The sequence below is a fragment of the Falco naumanni genome, chromosome 12, assembly GCF_017639655.2.
Source record: "Falco naumanni isolate bFalNau1 chromosome 12, bFalNau1.pat, whole genome shotgun sequence".
Lineage (NCBI taxonomy): Eukaryota > Metazoa > Chordata > Aves > Falconiformes > Falconidae > Falco > Falco naumanni.
Genome location: NC_054065.1, coordinates 5,974,398 through 5,991,943, shown reverse-complemented (window position 1 = coordinate 5,991,943; position 17,546 = coordinate 5,974,398). Strand labels below are relative to the sequence as shown.

General features: G+C 39.5%; 1 protein-coding gene across 4 annotated transcripts in view; it reads right to left on the bottom strand.

Moving 5' to 3' along the window:
• Positions 1-17,546, bottom strand: part of PLCB1 (phospholipase C beta 1) — a 401,184-nt gene that overhangs the window by 86,394 nt on the left and 297,244 nt on the right. For all 4 annotated transcript variants that reach the window (XM_040611965.1, XM_040611966.1, XM_040611967.1 and 1 more), the window contains exons 13-18: positions 13,574-13,658; positions 12,914-13,091; positions 6,478-6,548; positions 5,782-5,878; positions 2,035-2,119; positions 810-934 (exon numbers count right to left, since the gene is read on the bottom strand). In XM_040611965.1, coding sequence (XP_040467899.1) covers positions 810-934; positions 2,035-2,119; positions 5,782-5,878; positions 6,478-6,548; positions 12,914-13,091; positions 13,574-13,658 — 641 coding nt within the window. The remainder of the gene's footprint in view (positions 1-809; positions 935-2,034; positions 2,120-5,781; positions 5,879-6,477; positions 6,549-12,913; positions 13,092-13,573; positions 13,659-17,546) is intronic.

The window sequence follows — 17,546 nt, the reverse complement described above, 5'->3', positions numbered from 1 at the left end:
CTTGACACTTAGGTTTTGATTCCCTCACTGTTGTGCTGATTGTAGGTTTTGCTTCTCTCAGTGTTGTACTGATTGTACTGCTGTATCCAGCCCAGCAGAGCACTTCTGTTTCTAACCCCTTCTAACATCAATGGTGCCTGAGCCTGATACTTGGTTGAAACTGGCCCAAAAAGGTTTTATTACTCTGCAGACTCCCAGCCTCTACAGGGTTTTGCGTTCCATGGAAAGATGGTGTGCACATGGGCACAACCAGAAAGGAAAAAGGGAATGATACCATGATACCACGTACCCAGAGACAGAACACGGCCAGGATATGTCCTGGGATACAGTAAATGGCAATATTTCTATGTCTCAGAAGACACACAGGCTCATTCTATCTAACACATTCTGTTTAAAAAGTGGCTTGTGCATCTAAGAGCCCAAATGTCTTTGTTTCTTAAAAACTCACTTTTAAAGTGGAATTTGCTATCTATGTCCCTTATGTCTGATATAATTAGATTTTGGAAGACACAGGAAAAAATTCCCTGCCAGATCTGAAATGTTGCTCAATGGTAACTACTCACAAATGATGACAATATGGAGGGCATTATAAATGTGTATTATTCTAGCAACAGCATGGTAATTATGAGTATTCCCAGAGAAAAAACCCACCCCAAAATGTGTTAAAATGTTAATTAAAGGCTCTTTAGTATCATTACAAGCGCTAGACACCTTTTGATGCATAAAGCCTTTCCTACCTACGAATCAGAAACTGTATCAGAGAAGTGGAAATGTACGACTTGGAGAATCCAGGGATCAGCATAACTTACCTACAGTTTGGAAGTTAAGAGCAACCATTTGGCAGCCAGCATTCCAAAAGACTTGTGGCATGTAGTTCGAAGAATCTACACGTGTTCCTTTTGGGTAAATTCGACTTAGCTGCATTTTGTTGTATCTGAATGGTGAGTAGTTAAGATACAGTACACATGACAAAAATCACTTTGCAGAGAGGTACAACTGCAATATTTAAATGTAGGTGTTCTTTACAGAGTGGCATTGGGTTCCTTATTGGATTTCTGCAGCCATAACGCTTCCAGAGGTCCACAGTTTTGTAGCAGATATGATAAATACAGGATAATTAAAGGTGCTATTTGTTCCTATATACAGGACTCAGAATAAGCAAGGAAACAGCACAGGCATATGCATAAAAAAAAAGACAGCATTCATAAAATTCTATTTATCATTGTCATTATTAATTCAGGATTTTCCTAAGATCGCATTTACAGAGGCCAATTAGCTGTAAACAGTGAATCTTCCTCTGGAGTGGGGAGAGGTGCTTGGTAAAAAAGTATTCTTCTGGAATAAACAATAGAATTGGCCTCTACATACAGACAGGAATTACGAGTGTGGACTTCTTAATGGTTGAGTCTACAAATCTCAGAGATGAGACTATGCTGCAGGTTATCTGTGGAAGTAGATTTCCATTAATTTTCTTTGAGGCACTATTTTATCTTGACCATTCATTCTTAACCGCAGCCATGATGAGAGATACTGAGAAACATCAAAAGGTCTAAAATGAATGCTCCTGAGCTTTTCTTTAAAAGTTACTTCCGAAAAGAAAAAAAAAAAAGAATTGTGTGGCAATAAAACAGCTCAGTAGTCTTAGAACTAGAGGTATGATGGGAAAGCAAGCTTTCTCGTATGACTTTGCAAAACCCCAAGTCAGTCACATTTTGACAATTTGCTCACCAAAACTCATACCACCTCGTATAGGATGATAAATTTAACAATGAGAATACAAAGTATCAGGTCTTTAATATGTAGTTTATGCCTATTCCCTCTAGTCCTAGCCCCCAGCACAAGGATTCATGTCAGCTTTTAAATTAGCTCATCAGAACTCAGGCCAATTAATTCATCTAGCAAGACAGTCAAATCTACAAATTTCATTTGGGTTCCCTATTTCCCCAGCTCCTGTCTCCAATTTTCAATAAAGCCCTGTAATAGATCTCACATTTAGAAAGGCTAAGAAAGCAGTGTTCTGAAAGTCAAGGATACTCCACAAATTCCACAGGAGACTTTGTAAGTTGCTCAAGCCCTTTGGTTTCCACAAAGGAAGACATTTCAAAACTTTTGTTGCGTTCTGAAAGTTTAAAGGAGAAATAGTGACACATTAGAGCATGAAACCATATGTGAGACATCAGCTGCAAACAACTGGTTTAGTCTCCGTTCCCTTATCTCATCTATTGCTCACCAGCTCATTTCACCTTGATCTCAAAGAATTTACATACACAGACGTCTGCTGACAGAAGTTCATTCTGCACATACCAAAGAGCTCCGTCTCAAATCACATTAGCTCTGCCCACATTAAGGGCACTGGTACTGCCTGAGACTGCTGCTGTACCAGCTGCAGGCAACAAAGTCAGTGCCATGGGCAGAGACCTCTCAGGTTTGCATTCTGATATATTTGAGAGGTAGAGCCCAAAGCTCACACCTGTGACGCAGAGGTATTGTAGCAGCTTTTGTGGGGGACACAGAGGGCCCTGCTGGACCTCTAGGTTGTCTTTGCAGACAGATGCAAGGGCTTTGAGCCAATTTGAAGCTATAATAACTAATGTCCATATCAGATTAAACTAAACAGTGCACTAGCTGTGCCTACAGCGGTTCTTGTTATCTTCAGTAGGTCAGGGTAAGGTCACATCTGTCCCAAACAGTCATGGAAACATTGCTATCTAATCAAGCCTGAAGGTACACTTTTGTGTCCCAGCAGGTCTTCAGACCTAAGCCCGAACTCATATGGAGCTTCTATAACCTCTTTAATTTGGTCGGACTTTCTGACCTGAGAGTGGCAAAAAGCTTGTCCTAAGCTTAAAAGTCAGTAGGACTAAACATTAATTTGTGTACTGTTTGTTACTCACCTTTGCCTGATGTGTGCACACCCTCGCAATGCAACCATGTGACATGCTGTAGCAGACAGCCTAAGTCAAGAACCTTTCAGTGTCAGTATTTTTTCTTTTACACTTTTATACAAAAGGTAAGGATTCCTGTAAAATAGCAGCTTCCCATTTCATCGCAATCAGCTGTGTAGGTTGCCTAGAAGTGGCCACAGCGCTGGGAGGTCATATCCATCAGATAAGTCAGCACTGCTGTCTTTAAAAACAAGGGAAACAGTATCTGTGTTCAAAAATGAACTCTCTAGCCTCACCACTTTATTGAAAGCAAACAGTAAGGCAAAGAAAAGGCTTGCCCTCATCCGGTTTTAGAAGTAATTGTGCTGCAGGAATCCAGGGATGGCCAGGAGGCCAGCCTGGCCAGCTCCTTGAAGTCAAACTGCGAAGCTGCAGGAGAGGGATAAAACTGAACAAAAGCACTTGTCTCACAGAGAGAAACAGGACACAAACAGGTGGGCGCTTTCCTTATAGGAAGCCAAAAAGGAAGCAGCGGATCCAAAGAAATGAGGAGCTGGATTATTTGGGCCAACAAGAGAGGAAAATGTGCTACCAGCCTGTGAACTACAAACTATTCTCAGTGTATGTTGAAAAGTCAGAGGATGACTATCCTTGGAATTTGTTGTGGTCCTTATTTCTAACTGCTGACCATCATGCTACTGCCATTATTCATAGCTGTTACCTTCTAAAGGCAAAAGATTCCTGTCATTCCCTAGAAGCTGCTCTCCTACCTTTCCTCCTTTCCAACAAGCAATATCCTCTCTTTCTCCAGACTGTTCCAGCCAGCTCACCTCCATTTCAGGTCCTTAGAAAGGCACTGAGATTATTCTTATTCCATCCTTCCTGCTTACTAATGGGACAGCCTTACCTTAAAGTAGAGCATCTGTAGGAAACCAGAACTGGTAGCTGTTAAATGATTCAGTTACTAAATGTCCAGGGCTTAATCAAACTCCTAATTAAAATAAGAACAATTATTTCCTTGTAGTATCTGGAGAGGACTAAGAAACCTGCCCTTTGGAGAAAAACCTGTGCAGGAGAGAGAATTCTCTCTTGTGATATATTACACTGTGAAATCTTATCAGGAGGAAGTCACCATGGAGTGGACAAAAAACTCATTGAAAAACTGACTGAAAAACTTGAAAAAATTCAGTTACAGCTACTTGCTGTCAGAGGGAGGGTACATACATATTGAGGGCAATCAGGGGACTGTTACAGACCCAGTGCTAGTCAATATTTCTATTAAAAAGTTGGACACAAGACCAGAAAATGCACTTTTAAAATGCATGAATGACAGAAGCAATGAGGTACTATTACCATCATGGAGGCCAGGATCATAAATCAAAACAAATTCTTAACTAGAAAATATTAAATGAGAAAAATGTTCTACCAATGAAATGAACACTGTATAAAAGACAAGCATGGAGCTCCACACTTAGGGAAATGAAGTCAGGTGAACAAAAATAAAATCTGGGCAACAACTGGATAGGCAGCAAATTAAAAAACAACCCCCATCTAACTTCTCCTCTATTCAGCTCATCTTCACTGAACTGAATGAAGATCCAGCAGTGAGTCCAGACTAGGACTAAGACCAGAAGCCACAAGTCATGCTATAGTGCCCACTGGTTTAACCAGCCAGCAACATTTACCACGTAAGGCCACTGCTTTAACAAACTGGCCACATTTATCACTTAATGATTTTTTCAACTCAAACACCAAAAATATTAGTTCCTTAACATTATGAGTTCACAGAAACAGTATGATTGATCAAAGGTCACATCAAGACTTGGGATAAAAAAAATCTGGACACCAGCAGTTCTTTAGAAAAAAAAAAAAACTCAGAAAGACACATGCATGTGAACAGAAGAAATCTACACAAGACAATTTTATAACAGCTGCAGCAACTTGTCTGGCTAGGATTCACATGGCTTCCTTTCCAGAAGGAATATCTCCTTCCCACTGTGTTCTTGTAACTCTCACTAGAGCCAGGGGAAATGATAAACATACAAAGGGACACTACTGTAGGGAACAACCATAGCTCTCTGCATGATTGTGTGAATGCTTGTGTGTATGTCAGTATAAATGCCCACATACAAATGAACAGGTAGACAACTTCCTATATGTTTATTATTCATCATGAGTAAATGCAAAATCTTGTGTACAGACATGGACCTAAGCACCAATTACCTGTCCTCTGCCAAGGTCTCCACAAATCCATAATAAATTAAAATGCTGTAGAGTTCTTTAGCTAAAAAGCTGCAAAAGCAGATTGAAACCTGTCAAAACAAAGTGAAAAAGGGCAGGCAAACAGTAGGGGGTTCTGTACCAAGAAAGGAAAAGATTCTTCAGTGTTTACTGAGGATGCCGCTGAGTGCATTCCTAGCAAGACATATTCTGTAAAAGCCAGCAGGGAACAAAATTATGGCCTTTTTTATACAATACAAAGAGGCAGGAAAGAGTGAACTTACATATGGGGAAGGGCAGACTCTTCTTACCCTGCAACCTCTATAAAAGTAGCAGAAGCAAAATCTAAAGCACTTGCTCAATCCATAGGAATATTTACGACCACCTTTCTGCTTAAGTTCCTCCTCAGTCATGGACAACAAAGACAATGTAAGAACAACCTTTTAAAAAAATGTTTTTGAAATGGCAGCATGTTTACTGTTGATGAAGTTTGCTATTTAGACTAATACAGGTTTCAAAATAAATAAGGATTTATCTGGCTGGATACCAAGGGAACATTTTGTGTCTGTGTGCCTGTATCTAACTGAGAGGAAGACAAGTAGCATTGCTCCAGAACTTCCTTTCAAACACTTCTAGACAATTTCCAGTATATGTTGCTCATGGTTAGCTTACTTACTTTTTGATACTTCAAATGACTCAAACTTCACAGGCTGAATGTAGTTCACCAGGTTAGACATCTCTTCTGTGGCCATTGCCTCACTCCCAGCAGTACCCTAGGGCAGAGAAGGGAAAATCCTGCAGTTTTGCTCTGTCCATGGCAGCCATCAGAGGCCATAAATACTGAAGCCCAGTTTTCCATCAACTGTGATATCTTTCACTGATCCTGGCTTAGTGAAGTCAATGCCTTATACAGGGAGTTTCACATAATAAAGAAGATTTGCAATGGAATTTAAATATTTTATTAAACTGCTGCTGCATTCATTCTTTTTACGTGGCTCCTATGGAAGGGACTGCGTTACCTTTACACATGCATAGCACAGAGCACGTTTATCAGTACTGTTGGATAAATAATAAGTACAGCTTTAAGTGTTTGATGCCAAGTTTTTCTTCCAACAATGCTAAATCCACCACAAGCAGTTGTCTAAAACAGATGAGCTATGATGCTATTAGTTCTTATTCTTCAGTAAATGAAAATATAAATAAACGAAGCAAAGATGTGCTTTCAAACCGATTAACAACCAACTCCAGCAAGTTGGTGTTTCCCGGTGCTCTGCCTTCCTTTTTCCACTAGATGGTAGTCCCGCTCCTGGTAACACAAGCCAACCCACCGCTGGAACCGACCCATCAACGTAAAAGGTATCTACACGCTTACTTCATCCATCGACGACTTTTTACAGTCATCATCATAGTCATCATCATCATCGCTCTCAATCTCTGCTTCTCCTGAAAAGTTTTAAGCAGAAGATAATTACTGGCTGAAGCAACAGATAGAATTACCAGTGATAAATTCAAGAAAGATGTGCAAGTAGCACTGCTTAAAAGAGACTACATTATACACTACACATCTGCTTTTTGTACCAGCACAAATCAAATACACTGCCTTGAGGGATTCATCCTTCTTCAGCATCGGCAAGTTCTTATGGCCCAACCGAACAAAAACTCTTCCTTTGCAGCTGTTGGATGCTCAGTGTTTAGAAATCATGGGGTAGGTATCAGCACTGAGCAAAGTGTTGTGTGCGTAGTATGCACAGTGTGTGGGTACAGTATCATGAACTACTCTGGTGACATGTTCTCATGCGTGGGGCACAGCCCTGGGGTTTTGAAGGCATGAGTTCTAACTTCATCTCTGTTGCAGGATCCCTGCAGGACTTTTAGTGAATGCTTCCACCCCTCTGGGAAGCGCACACATAACAGCATGCATGGGATTAAGAAATCATGCATGAAAATTTATGAGATTCTCATGTGCTGTGGTATCAAGGGCCGTTCAGCAAAATCCATCTGTTCTGAACGTACTGCAGTCCACGTACTGAGGTAGCACAGCGGGGAGGCTCTGGCACATGAGACTAACTGCAATAGCTTGACTTCAATTCCCTTCATAGAGTGCTTTGGTGTGACTTACTGGTAGGACTCCGGTGGCATAGCTCAAGCGTACCAGCTGAGGGCAGTGCAAATCAAATAATGTGAAAAAGATGTGTAAGGCTCCTCCTTTCCCTGAAAACGTACTGGTAGAGTAAATGGGACCAAATAAAACACATTTCATGCCTTGCTCCCAGTTGCAGTGTACTCATCAAATTCCTATAGGCAAGACACAGATTCTTTGTTGTTAATTAACGGATGCCTCCCCTCTCCTCTAAAATGTTTTGATTCGGTTGCACCAGAAATTAAATCAATAGGGAATATCAATCTTATCCTTTTCTTTAGTAACTCCTCCTGTGGGTCTGGCTGTCATAAAGTATACACTGTGGATCTTAAGATGACTCTGGAAAAGAAGGTTTAACTTACATCACAGTCACCTTCCCACACCTGTAAGACTGACAACTCTCCCTAAAGATTTTATTCTACAAACCTTTCGGCTTTCTTCAGCAGTGGCACTTTTATTTGGAAGCACAAAAATCTAACCACTGTGCAGCATTCCCAAACTCTCCAGAGAATGGTAATTCAGTTTCAGTTCCTCCTGTCAATTTAGGGTCTAATCCAAAGCCCACTGAGTCAATAAACTCTTCTTTGTTCCAGCAGGCCTTGAATCATGGGCCCCCTCTGAACATGGAGAGCACATATGATTTAAATAATGACTGAGCCTTTCACAACCAAATGATGACTACCCAGGCTGCATTTCCTTCCAGATGCAGATGTTGAAATGTCAGGCTTTTATTCATGAACACATTTCTTCCTGAACATTTCATTGAAGAAAATAACATGATTGCTCAACAGGCTCAAGGGATGGCTCAAGGAACCTCAGCACATTGTAAAGCCCAGCTCTCACAGGATTTGCAGTGACAGTCTTTGGATGGGGAGCTTCCAATTTGTTTAACCAGACTGGCAAAATAACACTTTGCACAGTCCACAAAATGGGGCACATGGGCAGATTTTAGCTACCTTGCACTGCTGAGATATCAGGTAGCTGATAGATTGTTCTTGCTAGAAGTGTCCAGGGAGGAAAGTGTGCAAGACATTATTCATTTATTTAAAAATATTTAACAGGAAAGCTCCCAAGGAGATCAGATCTCATTTTAAGTTCTGCATCAGACAGCAAAACCAGGACGAATAAAACAGAGTATTGCAAACACAGAATAAAGATTAGTGTTTTAGAAAGCATGACTACGTCTGCATTGCCTTTCACCCTTTCACCCATCAGCACAGTCCTATGCTCAAACCCAACCTTCTTTTCCTATCACACTGCTGAGACACAAAGTCAGAGCAAGCGTTGGCTAGACTGAGGAGATGTCTGTGCTGCGGACACTTTCATGCTCATGCTCCCACAGTGGTGGTGGGATCAGCCCCATGCCATCACTCCTATCCCTTCCCAGGAGGGCACGGAATGTGTATACCAAGTGCATGCATATGCTGGCATATGCAGCTGTGCTGCAGGTCAAGTTCAGCATGTACATGCGAGCTTGTCTAAGGGACAACTAACTATAATGACATAATTATTATCTCCATTTAGACAGGACTACAAACTCAGGTCAAGATAGGACTTCTCCATGCTGTGCAGCATACAAATACAGTGAAAACAGAATGCGCTGCTCCAAGGGCTTGCCCTCCAGTACAAGAGTACAACCTGCTAAGTTAGAATGCAGGTACTGTCAACCACTCATAGGCACAAGGGCACAAGAACCTTCTTGGTGCAGTAATGGGGCAGTTTCAAGGATGTTTTCAAGAAGCTGCCGCTAGTGAGTGGGGCAGCGTGGGGAAGGCATAAAAATTCTCATTGGGAAATGTAGTAAGTGGACAAAAGAGGCTGAACCCCAATTGATGGGTAGATAGGTTCAACACAGTAATACTGAATGGAAGATGGGCAGCAGAGGACAGTTGGGAATGACAAGCCAAATGCCTGCTACCAAGGGTTGAAGAAGCACAGTGTTAGATATTATCCATTCTCATCATGCCTCAGCAGTGCGACAGATATTGAGAGCCTAATAAAATGAGAGGTTTTACATTGCTTGAAATTCAGAGGCATTTGGTAATTGGCTTTCTCAGACCCCTTTAAAATAACAGCCGGAATGGATTATAAATATGGTACTTGCTGGTGCAGCTTGTTAGTTCTATAAGGTTTAGGCAGCCAGCAGCATCTTCAGGGTGGGTGGGAAATCACCTTTTATTTTTTCCACAGGCTGTACATCAGCAGTTTCTGATTTTAAAAAAAGGAAAAAATGAACTTTGTTCAGTTTATAAAAACATTTTACTTTGTCACAGCAGGCACGCAGCAGCAATGTACCAATGAATTTACATACACTGAGCCTAACACATTTTATCCAGTTTTCTATCATGAAATGATGGAGCCATTTCTATACCTTCTCTCTCTCCCTGTGACTCCTTCTTGTGGCACTCACTACTCTGCCAAAAATGTAATCCTATCAGTGTGGAATGAAAAATTTGCTCAAAAATTTAAATACTGTTCAATTAGCAAGTTTAGACTACTTTCAGTATAGGCTTACTTTTGGTAAATTTTATGTACTTGCAGAACTGCCACTGTTCTTTTTGCAGTGTAATCTTAACTTCTTTGAAAATCTTGCTTATTTACTTCTGTTTACTGTGCTAAAACAGGCAGGTCTAACATGCTTGTTTACCAAAATTACAATCTATCTTGCAAGTGTTATCTCAGAAATTCTTTTTCTGCTTTGTCAGCTTTGCTGTACCTTTAAAGAAAGCTTTTCCCACTCACAGATATTATACCCTACTGAAGTTACCTTTTACATCAGTTTCATGAACATCTTGCAAGCCATTATGCAAAGCTCATTTCAGAATTGTTTTTTTTTAATTATTCCCACTGTATCATCACCACCACCTAGCTTTTATATGGTATGTTTTATAAACATATCAAGAGTGGTTTATTTAGGTTTAAATCTGACCTCAAGCAGTGTAAGACACAGCTATGCTTACTATCAACCGAAGTACAAATCTCTTATTTTTTGCACTGCTGTGAAAAAACTAATTTAAAATCTCAAGAAGGCTAAATCAGCACAACTTTCTTCTGGAGATCAGCAGTAATTCTGACAGGAGCTACACAATATCAGTTATTTGAATAATATGCCCAACTTGCTAAATGTAAAGTATATTAAGGTCGTAGTATTTAAACACTTAATGTTAAGAAATGTTAAGAATTAGGCCTCCTTTACTGAGTCTTTAATTGCATTACTCCTCTCACGCTCCAGAAAGGAAATGGTACTGGGTATAGAGAGGCATGCTGCTTGCAGTGCTCCAGCATTACATGTTGCCAATATTGAGATGCACATAAGGAATGAAGCAGTGAAAAGGGTGTCACAGTGACTGTTGAGCACTGCCCCACAGAACCATGCTCTTCAGTGTGTCTTGCCACAGCAGTCTTATAAAACGATGAATAATATTTTTTTTTTTAATGTTCACAGACAGAAACCTGGCACCTGATTTACAGAAATGCTGCGTGCTCGCAGTTGTAAGCTGTAGCTAAAATCTCTGGAGCTGTGGTCTGAATACCTAAAAATTCAAAGTATTCTTGAAAAATCAGATCCTGGATGTTCCTTGTCAGTCACCCCTAAACTGTTCTTAAGCTCTCTCAGACTCAGCTGTCCTTAGACAAAATTGACTTAGTATTATTTCACTTCCCACAGGTATTGTTCAGATAAATTCACTGCTGTTTCTCAAGTGCTCATATGCAGCCTGGATACCCCTGCAGAAATTCACTGCAGGACGAGAATGCTACATCCAGGATCCAGCACTGAATGACAGAGAAAAAAAATATTGACTAACAGCAATTCTCCAAAACAGGCATAGGTCCTAAAGGAGAGACAATGGCTGACAGAGGGATTACAAGTAATATATTTTTACAGTCACAGATGAACCAAGTGACTACATCAATTTTGCAGTCTCAATTCCAGTATTTTCTAAATTTAAGTGTTCATCTTCACAATCTACAGTTAACAGAGGTTGTTATAAAGGTAATACAGACATAATATTAACACTAATTTGTAAAATTACACACCCTATTATGCGACTGACCCCCCTGCATTGCATCCTCGTCAACATCTAGAGGCACAGCCCAGGTCTTTTCCTATCCTATATAAGCTCATAGAGAGGCTTCCAAAAGACAAAGCTGTTACCCTCTGTGCACTCAGAAAGCCGAAAATGTACTTTGCCACTGGGTTCTCACTAAGTGCTAGTAAAAAAAAATGTAGAGTTAGGCACCCAGGGTTGATTTCAAGCACTGCAAATGAGTCAGCTGGCATACACACGCTTATTTTTCTGTTGCTTGGGATTTGTCTAAAGCAAATCAAGAAAACAGTATTAAATCAATCCTGATGCCAGGATGAGTCTTCCTTTGAAACCCAAAGCCTACTCCAAAGCATGCCCTTTTCAAATTTTCTTAACACAACAGTTGAAAACTCTTCTAATAGGGTAAAGAGTGTTATCCACAAATACAGCAGGATTTTTTTTATTTTTTTCATTCTCCTTGAGGCAAACTGCCAGCATGAAAATTTTCAGCTCAATTAATCAGGGTTTAGAAAAAATTAAAAACAATGGAAAAAAGTTTTTTAATGGCAAATGGTAATGAACTTATATTCCAGTAGAGCTTTCAATTTGTTCTGTAAGTATTCTACTACTGGGGCATAAACGTCTACGCTTCTAGCAATCCAAAATTCCAGTCTTAATAGGAAGAAGAAATTCTAGTGCAGGGAACAGACACTGGACTGGGAATTAGGATATACAGATTTTGGTTTTTGTCCTACTGCTAATCTGCTCTTGTGGTTTAAAGCAAATCCTTACTTCATCTTTTTCTCTGCACTTCTCTGTCTTTTCTGGTTAGGTTTTAAGCTCTTCAGGATGAAGACCATCTCTGTACTAATTTTTCCATACCAACACTCACAGTGGTCCCCCTGCAGATCCCATAGGTGTCACCAGAATATATGCATTAAATTACAGCAACATTTCTTTTTCATTTCTGATTTTAAAAATTCTGCTAACAATGAACAAGTTAAATGTAATATACTGCTTTCCACTAGCTACGTTCCCTACAATTTCTGCTGGTAATAAATACTTTGTTTGCAGTATTATTTTTGCCTATTCCCATCTCTGGAACAGAACATCATCTTATGGAACACTGCATAGAGGAGTGTGACGTGTTTCCAACTAATGCAAGACAACAGCACACTGAGCCTTGCCTGCCTGAGCACCAGGTATCCTACAGTTACTCTTAAATTTTAAGATATTGCAGAACCACTGCAGTTCTCCTGTGCAATGGGTTAACTCTGAAAGGGCACCAAATGGTAAGCACATCTCAGAGGCAACAGAAAAAAGAAAACATTTATATTGGGTATTAAGCTTGAGCACATAGAAAAGTCACCCAAGGGTGGAGGAGCTGGCAGTTTGCTCTACTTTCTAAGCACTGCAGATAAATGTTAGTACACATCATTGAGCTTTAGGTCACCCTGTGATTCCTCAGCCACAAGTTGTCACAGAGTCCTGGCTCAATGACATTTAGCGTTGTTTCCTACTGAGTAAGGCCCACACTGTTGTATCTTTAACGTGCTAGAGCAATGTAGATGGACAGAGTTATAGCTGTAATGAAGCATTTATATTTCAGGAAGAAATATATTTGTAGATTCAGTTCATACCTGCTCCGGGGGAGGAAGGTTCAAACATACTAGATGTATCACTGCATGTGTTGGAAGCTTGCTCTGAGAGCTTCTTCTTTGCACTTCCATCTGCAGACTTATGTGACTTCTTTTTATTCTTCACCAAAATTTTGTACATTAAATCCATAGGGCTTGGAAGAGGAACCCCAGCTTCAAGCTTGCAGAAAAAGGAAGAAAAAATTTTTACAATAAAAAAAATGAGGTTATGGCAATTTCTGAGGGCCCACATGCTGCAAGATAATTTTGTAACCTCTATACGCCCTATTAAAATGAAATGCATTTTGCACAAGAAGTAACCTCAACACAAATGAAACAGGGCTACAAAGGGCATTTAAGAAGAAAAGAAAAATGCTTTATGAAACGTCTACAGCAATAACCAAAATAAGTATTAGTTCAAATATGAAAGCCTACATTATAAAATGGCAGCTATGAGAATCAATTGCATTTAGAAGATTACAATTCCCTGTATCAGAACAATCTCTGCATTGGAAATTATATGATTAAGTCACCAACAGCTCATGTTTAAACCCCTCCCTTCGCCTCTGTTTTGAAAGGTCATATATGAAGAATGACACAGGACTGAAAAAAATAAAAATTCACACAGATCTTTGTGATCTGATAAATACCAAACCATATTACCGGGTATTTTTCCAAAGGATCCATAAGCAATGCATCTCCAAATATTAATCTGCAGTACTCTGCCATTTTTGCCTGTTGTTTGGGGCTAAAGGGGAGAAAAGAAAGAAGTAAGTTCTACTAATGCTACAGAGTGAAAGCAGCAGTAATGGAATATCTAATATGCCTAAACTAGATGTAATTTCCTGATGCAATTGCTGTGAATTTTTCAGAGACCTAGATATATGACGCAATTATTCTGATTCCTCTGATAGAGCTTATCAAAAGGATCACACATAAAGTAAAGGCACTAGTCAATTGAATAAGTTAACTGAACTTTTAACATTGAGATGTATTTTCCCATCTTAGTAGAAAAATAAAATAAAATGAGGCTGTCAGTTCTTACCTTTAGGGAAATACTTGTTACATGAATTTGCCTCTTTCAGGCCACATTTTGTATTCAAAGTTTAAATATTTCTCTCCTTACGTCACTTCATGCACATGCCTGGCATTCTTCTCTCACACACACCCCGACCCCATATGGATTTTGTTTTCTCTTTTTGTCATACCTCACCTAAGGCATAAGCCCCAAAACAGTCACTTAGAAAGCACTCTCCTGTGCAGGTGTGTCTTAAATTTCCCAAGCCAAGGGCACCTATCACCTCATTCAGCATGTCTGTAGAGCACAGGCATACAGAAGAAGGGGCAGAAGACATTTCCTGGGTCTCAAAACCAGCAAAGTTATAGGCACTGGCAGAGAAGCAGCTAGTTTTACTGCAGACTTCTAAAGTATGGTTAATAGTACTGCAGATTTTCTGCTAAAATGCAGCTCACTTTCCCCCCATTTGTTAGCCCGTGTGAGGTGGGTGCTGTGACAGCCCATGCAGCCACAGCCCTGCCTGGAGCTGCAGCTGCACCTCCGCACTGCGCTCCACGACAAAGCACTAACCCACCCGCAGGCCTCCCGGGCTGGCTTTGCACCAAGGGCTTGCACTGCTCTTGCCAGCTCACTCCGAAGTATTTCTCCTGACATACCCTCACTGGCAGAAGTCACAGCGTAGATGTAATTGTGCTACTGCTATGATGTATGATGTCAATTTGGTGAATTGCTCTAAGTGCTGGTATAACCACATTTTGTATGCATATAATCACATACTGCATGCATGTTATGTGTATATGACTGGGACCAACATACCAGGACAGCCGCCTTAGTGGGGATCTGGATGTAACAACAAGTTGCTAGGTGGAGCTGCTCAATGATCATTATAGCTTTTTGGGGTAGAGTGGTCAGATTTCTTCTTTTCATTTTTTAAAATTTTAATTAAAATCAGGTAGAGTGTCAAATTTTACCACAGTAAATTACTTCAGTTGTTCTCATGACATCCTCTGGAAGTAAATTGATTCTCAGTAAACTCTACTTATAATCAATTTTCCCCACGTGCAACCAAAGAATAAGTCTGGCCTATCAGTGATGGGAGTTTCAGGACTGACGATAGGTTACACTGTTCAGAAATATTACTCAAATCATCTTAAAATGCAGCTCAGTGCTATAGTCACCCTCTTTCTAATTTTAGAAGACTGTGTATTTTTGTTATATGTGCCTGTCTAAAATTTGTAACATCAGAGGTTAAGTATCTTTAAAAGTTTCCTTTTTTGATACTCTGTTGAGAAGTCTCAATTAAAGGATGGGTTTATATTGCTTAATATAACTTCCTCAACCACTGTTAATTATCATCCGCATATCAGGGATGATACATGAGTGGTATAAGCAGTTATGTTTCCATGGAGCTATTTTTCATGACAAAATAGAGCTGGGTATGTTGGAAAAAAGGAGCACTCATTTTTCTCTTGCAAACGGCGTACAACCACCACTGTGTTTAGTTTGTCATTAGCTACCAGCTGAGGACCTGGCACTGCAGCTCCTCCTGGGGTCAGCCAGGCCAAACCAGAGCTGAGATAAAGGCTGGGTGGTATTTGAAACAGAAAATGTAATCTCCCTAAGATCAGCATTCTGGATGTCCCTTGAAGCAGATACGGGGTGAATCGGTCATTAGCTCAGTCACTGACAAAATATATTGCGAGGAGGCTTTAAATTATTCCACAAAGCTATGCAAGTGCTGCACGCAGTTTAAATCACTACAGCATTTCATTAATGCTTTCTTTTGCATGCAGCCAATTCTGCAAAAAACCTAAAAGCCACTTTTAGCTGAAGATGGGAAATTAAGATGAAGACAAGCAAGGCAGTGGAACTAAGAACCCACAAGGGAGAAGATGATGGGAAGAATAGATCAGGCTACAACAGTGCGCTAGCTATTTCTAACCACCAGCTACTAAGGAAAATAAAGGCACCTCACACTAGTAAGCAAGCAGACTGGGTATTTCTATAGGTCTAGGGGTCATTATAGTGAATTTTAATTTTGTCTGTTCCACCCATGTATATTTTCAATAGATCTATGTTTTAGAACCCAGAAAGTTCAAACGACATCTCCTTGAGTCAAAAGAGCACAATTATTGAAATTGGAGTAATTAGATGTGATATCAGCACATTTTTAAATGGACACATCAACTCCAAACAGAACTCTTGATAGGAATAATATTTAAAAAAAAAAAAGAAAAGCAAGAGTAATATCTAATAAATTTCAAACTATCACCAGAGCTAGAACAAATTATTCTGATCTTCTATGTTTAATTACATGTTTACCTCACAGCATAGTGAGAACTTTAATTTTTGCAAAAGAGAAAAATGTAAAAATGTAATGCAACTTTATTTTGGTTTGGCATATAAATTTCAATGTCACTGTATCCCGGAGGCAGAAAGAAGGAAAGGAAAATGCTGTGAAAAACTGATGTTTTTTAATACTATTAAAAAAATAATCTTATAGTAGTAGACATGGCCAAAGGGTTTTTTGTGTTCTCTCTCTCTCATATTGTTTCAAGAGATAAATCAATAGTAATAGCATAGACTAGTATTACTATTATAGTATTCCAAAAGTTCAGATATCAGTCTCTTTTTCTTTTCCCTTCTTTCAAATATATGACCTAGTCCAACAGATTGATATACCGACTATTCTACGTCAACATATTTCCTTCCCCATTTGTGTTACGAAACAAAAAGGCAGGTATTTCCTAGTCCACATCTACTGTCATTGGAAATTCTCTCAGCATTCACGTATTGTAATGAAAATTGATTGCCTGAAAAGAGCTGACTTATCTGCTTTATGATTTTCACTATGCATACATTGACGGGTAGCACATAGACTAATCATACGTGCCCCTAAAACGTGCCAGAGCAAGCGAAGATAAAGTGGGAACATGATACCTGGAGATATGGAAATATAAAGAATATTAACAAATGTTTTCATTACCATTACTGTATTGCTTGTACTTTATTTTACTGTGTTTGTATTATGCCTATTATGAAGGTCAGTCGCAAAGGCTCTTTGGCACTACTGTACGACTACTGGTCCTAACATCATATTATTATCAATTCTGCAGAGATACCTCCTCTGCATAAGACAGACACAGATGCTTCCCAGAAGAGCCTAAAATAATTTAAAGTGTAGAAAGAAAAAGTGATAAAAATCCTGTTAATATTTGAAATAACAATTCCAGCAAGAAACCAGCAACATGAATAACTGTAATTAAATTTAATCTTGGAAGCAATCTTCTATGGATACTGCTCAAGGATCACTTAACCTTTTTGCTATGTCATCAGTGCATTTCTAATTATAGAGTGTCTGCTTTCAGATTTGCAGATTGCTTATCTTCTTGCAAGCCCAGTTTCAAACGTCAAGGTCTCCTTGAGGTCTTTTCAACATTTTCAGGGCACTTTTCTATTTTTTGATAGAACCACAGCTTTTCTTAGTACTGGGGTTTTTTTTCAGTGTGCATGTTTTGACTTAAATATAAATGATGACATACAAAGTATTATATATATTCTAGAAGTTATATGCTTGCTGCTTCTTCTAAACTTTTCGTTACCTAAAAGAATGAATAT